We start from the raw sequence: 7,505 nt of genomic DNA, 5'->3' as shown, positions 1-7,505 counted from the left end.
TAGAGATAAAAGCAGGTTGAAAATCTGGAAGCCAGAGAGTTGGGGGTGGTTGAAGGGTGGCAAAAGGGCAGCATGAAGGAGAACTGGAGGGGAAATGAAAGACTCTGTGGGAGGCCTGTGGCTGAGGGTGGCAGGGGAGTTTCTCTGAAAGAGAAGTGGGCAGAAGAGAGGTTTGTACTCCTTGTCAGTGCAGCAAGGGAAGCCAGAAGGGAGTGCAAGAGAGCAAGGGGAAGGGAGCAGACATGGGAGTTGTCAGTATAGCTCATTCTACTAGTCATCCTTCACCTCACAGATTCTCAATGCTGCTCCTGCTGCCCTTGCTCTTTGAGGGACTCTTCTGCCCTGCAGAGAGCATAGCAGGTAAGAAGAGCTCAGGTGGAAAAACTCCTGGGGTTGGGGCACAGGTGAGCAGAGAGGAAGCCCTGGGGAGAATGGGATGGGGAAAGGCAACAATATACCATGGAAAGCCCTTGGAGTTGCATTCCAGGCTAGTTCCAGTAGGAATCCTTGCTCCAGTCTCATTTGCTCACTCTGATTTTGGAGAGAAGAAGCTGGCCTTGGGGAAATATTAGAATATATTCAACCAGTCTAGTATTGTCCATCCTTTACTCTCTGGGCCCCTCTCCTCCCATCTTCTCACATTCTTTCCATTCATCATTCCTACCTCAGGTCCCCAGGCCCCAGGATCCTCTTATCTAGTGGAAGAAGAGCCCCTCACTTTCTGCCTGCGCCAGATCTCCTCCTTTGCAAACCACAGCTGGGCATACACTCAGGGCTCAGGCTGGCTGGGCAAGCTGCAGACACATGGCTGGGACAACGTCTTGGGTGCCATCCGCTTTCTGCGGCCCTGGTCCCATGGGAACTTCAGCAAGGAGGAGCTGAAGAACCTCCAGGCATTATTTCAGTTGTACTTGCAAGGTTTTAACCCGGCGGTGAAAACCTTTGCCAGCCAGTTTCAGTTTGAATGTGAGTTCATTATTTTAGGTTCACTGTTCTGTCTGAGGACTCTATAATCCTATGGGGAAAGATGGTAAATGAGCTCTATCAATCTTCTTGATCTTATACCCTGTCAGCTGTGTCTTTCTTTGCCTTTCTCCATTCCTACCATATACAGGAGGGTCTGCACATACAAGGGGGCCTATACAAATCTCTTCACTTCCCTGAACATACCCTCAAATGTGATTCCATGGAATGGTTGTCCCTGGCCTTAGACTTCCAACCACATTTCTGCCCTCTGTTCTCCCTTGCCCTAGGGGGCTTGTGTCTAAGCACTCAAGAGTGAGTTTTCTTTGGCATCAGAGTTTTATCTTCCTAAAAACCCTCCCATATGCTCCTTTCTCATAAATTTTCTCAAAATATCTTTGTTATCTTCTAATTATTTTACCACAGATTTCCTCCTCCTTTTCCACCTACTCTCCCATTACGATTCCCCAACAAATTTTCCTTCCCTTGAATCCCTTTATTCTCTACATTGTTTACCTCCCTATCCTGTAATTATTTCCATACTGGTTCTCTCTTCTCTCCCCCCTCCAGATCCCTTTGAGATGCAGTTAGCAGCTGGCTGTAGGTTGCGTGCTGGGAAGGCCCCAGAAAGATTTTTAAAAGGAGCATATCAAGGAACAGATTTCTTGAGTTTCCAAGAGGATTCCTGGAAGCCATCTCCAGGAGCAGGGAGCCAAGCCCAGAATGTCTGCAGAATGCTCAATCGGTACAGAGATGTTAAAGAAATAGTGCAGGGTCTTCTCATTGACACCTGCCCTCGATTCCTGGCAGGCCTCCTTGCAGCAGGGAAGACAGAACTGGAACATCAAGGTGAGGTCAACTCTTTGTTTCTATTTCCAGTGCTTTAACTCTTCTATTTGAGTTTTCCATTCCTTATTATACTTTTGAAACTTTAATAAGAATCTAGAGAATGGGATGTGTGGTTTCAGGATTGGTTCATAGACAAGGGAAGTAAGTAATTACCCAGATTTCCAAAGTACCTTGAAGTCCCTTCCTGAATTCCATTTCTCCCCATCTCTCTCCAGTGAAGCCAGATGCTTGGGTGTCTAAAGGTCCCACTCCCAGGCCTGGCCATCTGCTGCTGGTGTGCCATGTCTCTGGTTTCCATCCAAAGCCTGTGTGGGTAATGTGGATGCAGGGGCAGCATGAGAAGCAAGGCACTCAGCGAGGTGATGTTCTACCCAATGCTGATGGGACCTGGTATCTCCAAGTAACTTTGGAAGCAAAGACTGGTGAAACAGCTGGCTTGTATTGCCGAGTGAAGCACAGCAGTCTGAGAGGCCATGATATTATCATCCACTGGGGTGAGAAAGTACAGAGCTCAGTGGGGAAAGGATGAAAGATAGTCCTAAGGCTTTTGAGTCAGGAATTAGGGAAATGGGAAAGGACTGTTAGGCACCAGAAAAATAAGAGTGGGAGAATCCAAATTACAAAAGGTGGAGAATGGCAGCAGTTAAATTCCAAGAAAATAAAAGCAGGGGATTAGAAGTGCTAAAAAGAGAAGCTAGAAGGCCTAGTGGTTTGGCAGAGAGAGATTAGTGATAAAGATGCAGGAGGCTTGGAAACGTGGGCTCCAGAAAATACAGATGAAAACTCTGGGAAGGTCCCACCCCTGTGCAATGAGAAGCATTCACTACAGTGAAAAAGAAAGTACTATGAACTGACAGCCATACTTTCCTCCAACCAGATAGATACTCCATGCTCCTGACTTTGATCCATTTGACTGTTTTAGTCACACTGGTCGTGCTGATTGTCTTTGGGTTTTGGTTGAAAAAGCAGAGGTGAGTCTTTTGTCATTCTTTACTTCTTCAACCTCTTCTTAACTCATTCATTGTTCCTCTCTGTCTTCTTTTTTCCCTTCCCCAGTTCTCTCTGATTTGCCTTCTTTTAAAGTAAGGTCCTCTTCTTTGTCCCACAGCTCAAGTTGGAATATCATCTCTCCTGATGTCCTCACTCCCTATATGCCTGAACTTGCCATGGGAGCCAAAGTCCAGGGCTCCAAGATTTCAGGATATCAACTTGTCTCAGTCCAGGCATTATGGGCCAAAAATGGATTCTTGAAGATATGGAAAAAAAGCCTGAACCAACTGTAAAGACATTAGCTTGATCTTCTATATAAAATCCTTGTCTAGTTTTGCTTAAACATGGATCAATCCCATAATCAATGCATGATTTCTTAAAACAGCTTTTCCTAGCAGAGATCCTGACCTTTTGGAAGTCTGTATTTTTTTTTTTTTTAAATAATCTGCCAGCAATACATTTTCCACTTTAGCTGTATGTTCATTTCTATTGATCATTCAGTGATACAAACAGTCCTTGAGTTATGAACAAGATCTGTCCTAAACATTTCTTTAAGTCAAATTTGTAGGTTAAGTCTAAAAAGATGCATATGGTTCTTATTTAGCCTTATTTTAGTGCAAATAAAGGCTTGAAGGCTTTTCAGTGATTTAACAGCTGTATGTGCAGCAAGTGAAGGTGATTGTGATGAAGAATTTGTTGTGAGTAGGGGGTGGTTCAAAGTGAGGGCAAATTTATATAACCTTAAAGGGTGATTTGTCCTTATGGGGGGTGTTTGTAACCTGGGGCCTGCTTATACCTCTTTCTAACTTAGATGCTCTTTATCCACCAAGCCTTCCTGTATTGCTGAACTGAAAGCTATTCTGTGCTCCCACAGTTGAACCAATCATGCTTAAGGTGCTCACCCCATCCTATGCTGAACAGTAGTTATTTAGACTCTAGTTCTCCTCTTTCCTCTCAGTTGCTTGAAAGAAGGATTCAGGTGTTTTTATCCATATCCATGACCAAAAGCCTTGAATTTAGGGCTGACTTCATGGGCATGTGACCTGTGCAGTAGCACAGAGTCCCTTGACTAGAAGAGCTTCCTATTTTTTTTAATACCCTGCAGTTGCCATCTTGAAATTCTTAATTTTTTCCATACAAGGAACACTGTATTTTCATTTGTCACTGGTCCCACGAATTATGAACCTGGTTCTGCCTACTGTAATATTTCTTAATCAATTCTAAAAATAAATTTGTCATCACAGGAAGTGGTGTTGCTTTGCATTATTACTTCTCTGACATTTCTGACTGGGCTTTTATGAAAACCCTTCCTCTTTCCCTTTGCTTCTCGCCAAAGATGAAGGAGGGTGCCTTAGCTCCACAGTGATTCAAGTGTTTGCCATCTTCAGAGATATCTAGAGAAAGTATTAACATGAGATGCCCTCTGTCAAAGTGAGGATGGGGTTGGAATGACATTCTTTTTTCCCTGAGCGTCTGTGAGTCTATGCATGTGTGTGGATGTGCATATTCAGGGGGAGGGATTAATATTTTGAGCAAGTGGAAAGAGGATATGGGTGTTGACAGTAAGTTTTGATGGGCAGAGCCAAGGCAATGAAGGAAAGGAGTGATCAGATAACATCTAAACGATGTGTTTATTTTTCTTTGTAATTTGGATGATGATGGTGTTGTTGGTTTTCCCCTTAGTTCTTTATATGGATTGTTAAAGCATACAATTCTTAATTAAGGTGCATTTGATTTGGACTGCTGGAAATGAGGGAGTCAGTAAGGTGCAGAGCTCACATCATTCACATATCAACCCCATCCTTGGATGAATAATTGAGCAGATTGTGTAGATACCTTACTGGAAATTTGTAATTCCTTGTAAGACATTTTCAAGTTAACAAATGGGGTCCTGTGATCTATTATCAGCTGCACCCTTGCCCTTTAATTGTTGATAGTCCACTACCTTCTGTCTGACATGTCCAGACAGTCTCTCTACAGTCAGACCACTAGAATCCAGATACTCAGTGAAAACTTCAAGGGGTTCTTTGGAGCAATAAGTGATTAAAGGCAGAGTTTCATCTCATGGAGAAGGCTTCAGTAGAGTTCTTTCAATTTCCAGCACAGGTGTGTATTATAAATATATTTCCAATTATTTCCTTTTGAATGCCTTTTCCCAATGGTTTTATTTTTTCAATCACCATAATTATCTTTATGGAAGTAGATTGCCCAGTCTTCCTTCAGCAGAGTGACCAGTGGGTTTGAACCACCAACCTTCTGGTTAGCAGTCAAATGCCTTAGGCATTGCATCACTAGAGTTCCTTATAATTATTAACTTGAACTGAGCTCATGTTAGTTTCTCTGGCCCTCTTCCCAATCTTTCCCCCATTTTCCACCATGCTTTCTGTGGCACTGGACTAATTTCTTTCTCTCCAATAAGTCATGCTTCTTCCCAGCTCAGGACTATTATGTTTACTTTTCCCTCTGTCTGGAACATTCTTCCCCCAGATCTCCTGTGGCCCATTTCTTGACCTCTTTGAGTTCTCAGTTCAAGTGATGCCACTATAAAGACCTCTCTCCAGTAGTTTAGCTAGGGTAGCAGATTCCATATGGAAAACTGGCTTCCTAAACACAATACATCAATGCTGTCCTAAGTCTACATGTTGTTGTTGTTATGTGCCGTCGAGTTGGATCTGACTCATAGTGACCTCTCCTTGGGTTTCCGAGGCAGTATCACTATGGAAGTAGATTGTCCCATCTTCCTTCCAAAGAGTGGCTGGTGGGTTTGAACCGCCAGCCTTCTGGTTAGCAGTCAAGTGCCATAGGCACTATGCTACCAGAGCTCCTTTAAGTCTACATAGGTAAAATAGATCTTATTCTATACAATACTTTATTTTACCTACCTAAGTCTACATAGGTAAAATAAAGTATTGTATAGAATAAGATTTTGTAGTTATAAGTACCTGATAAGAATAAGGTGCTGTAGCTGAGAAGTGGTCATATATTTCAATGAGGCACAAGACATGCCCCCAGGAACAAGTGTGTTTGGGCTGCTTGCACATACACTGTTTTTCCCATATGATTTTCATAAAATGGCTCACAAAAAGCCCTGAGGAAATATGATCATGTTGTCAGAAATATCAACTCAACAGGATATGGGGAATTTTAAATATTGGGATACCAGATAGCCAGAAAATTTCTATGTCACTCCTATAGTGCATACCTTAAATGTTGAAAAAACCTGTTGCCATCGAGTCAATATTGACTCATTATGACTCTATAGGATAGAATAGAACTGTCACATAAGGTTTCCAAGGCTACAATTTTATGGCAGCAGATTGCCACATTTTCCCCATGGAACAGCTGGTGCATTTGAGTCACCGACCTCTTCAATTTGTCATTCCCAGCATAGTAGTCCATATGATTTTCTGATTCAACATTGTCAGTAGTAGTCTGTTTTAGGCTCATGGAGGCCTAGATTGTCCATCTTCAAGTTTCCATTTTATTTTTCCCCAATTTTCAGTTATCCTAGATTTATACATCTTACACTTCACATTCCAATTACCAATGGATTGTTGCAGCTGTTTCATTTCATTTTGATTCATGTCACATCAGCAATTAAAGGTCCCCAAAACTTCACTCCATCCATGCCATTAAGGTTGATTCTACTTTGAGGTGGAAGCTCTACCCCAGGTATATTTTGAGTGTTTTCCAATCTAAGGGGTTCATCTTCTGGCAGTGTCTTAGACAATACCCTGCTGCTATCCATAAAGTTTTCAATGGTCAAGTTTTTCAGACATAGATTGCCAAGTCCTTCTAGTCTATTTTAGTCTGGAAGCTCCACTGAAACCTGTCCAATAAGATGACCCTTCTGGTATTTGCAATATCAGTGGCATAGCTCTAGCACTATAGCAACACAGAAGCTATCACAGTATTAAAAACTGACAGATAAGTGGTGGTATCATATCCTGTTGTTGTTGTTGCTGGTATTTGCCATCGAGTCAGGCCCAACTCATAGTGATGCCTCCTTGGGTTTCCAAAGCAGTATCACTATGGAAGTAGATTGCTTCATCTTCCTTCTGAGAAGTGGCTAGTGGGTTTGAACCATGAGCCTTCTGGTTAGCAGTCAAATGCCTTAGGCACTACGCTACCTGACACAAATTCTAGATGGCCCCACTAATTATATCAGAATAAGGACTAACATCTAATAAGTATAATGAATACTGTAACATTTATGTTGTGCTGATGCTGACTAAATACTTACATTGCATGGGTAGCATAATAGCTGAGGTACTGCAAGCTATACACACATTTTGTGAAAAATAATTTCTGAGAAAGGCACCATGTTTCAAAAATCAATATTGGTATGAAAGATATAGACCTAAAATTTCCATTGAATAAGAACTAGAATTTTATTCTGAAATGCACAGAGCAGAATCTTCTTCTCTTATATCCTTAGCCTTATTCATATTTATATGCTTAGTCATTACTCCTAATTTTGTTTATATTCCTCTAGGGTTTGCCTTCCTCAACTTTCATTAATTTTAGCATTTTCCTATCTTTTAAGACTTTATAATTAGTTGTATATTTAATGCATGAATATATCAATGGTTAATGGTGCTAAATATTTGAAGGAATATTGTTTGATATATTGATGTTATTACTTAAATGGCATTAAACAAGTACAAATTTTAGTGAGTTTTCCTACCCACACACAAAAACCT

At 41.6% G+C, this 7,505-nt stretch overlaps 1 protein-coding gene across 1 annotated transcript; it reads left to right on the top strand.

The window, feature by feature from the left end:
• The first annotated feature begins 299 nt into the window (after nt 1-299).
• LOC103202753 (T-cell surface glycoprotein CD1e, membrane-associated) lies at nt 300-3,095 on the top strand. The gene is made up of 6 exons (XM_007947683.2): nt 300-360; nt 670-966; nt 1,534-1,812; nt 2,028-2,306; nt 2,690-2,783; nt 2,921-3,095. Exons 1-6 carry the CDS (start codon nt 300-302, stop codon nt 3,093-3,095), a joined length of 1,185 nt encoding a protein of 394 aa, XP_007945874.2.
• The last annotated feature ends 4,410 nt before the right edge of the window (nt 3,096-7,505 follow it).

The sequence above is a fragment of the Orycteropus afer genome, unplaced genomic scaffold (genome assembly GCF_000298275.1).
Source record: "Orycteropus afer afer isolate SDZICR_OR568_19922 unplaced genomic scaffold, OryAfe1.0 scaffold00193, whole genome shotgun sequence".
In the NCBI taxonomy this organism is placed as follows: domain Eukaryota; kingdom Metazoa; phylum Chordata; class Mammalia; order Tubulidentata; family Orycteropodidae; genus Orycteropus; species Orycteropus afer.
This window is presented reverse-complemented; position numbering and strand designations above follow the sequence as displayed.

What these genes read in the sequence shown, in the direction of transcription:
- LOC103202753 (XM_007947683.2), top strand. Translation starts at nt 300, where the DNA reads ATGCTGCTCCTGCTGCCCTTGCTCTTTGAGGGACTCTTCTGCCCTGCA. An exon ending in GACAGAACTGGAACATCAAG is followed by an intron (nt 1,813 to 2,027) that starts GTGAGGTCAACT and finishes ATCTCTCTCCAG; the next exon opens with TGAAGCCAGATGCTTGGGTG. An exon ending in TGATATTATCATCCACTGGG is followed by an intron (nt 2,307 to 2,689) that starts GTGAGAAAGTAC and finishes TCCTCCAACCAG; the next exon opens with ATAGATACTCCATGCTCCTG.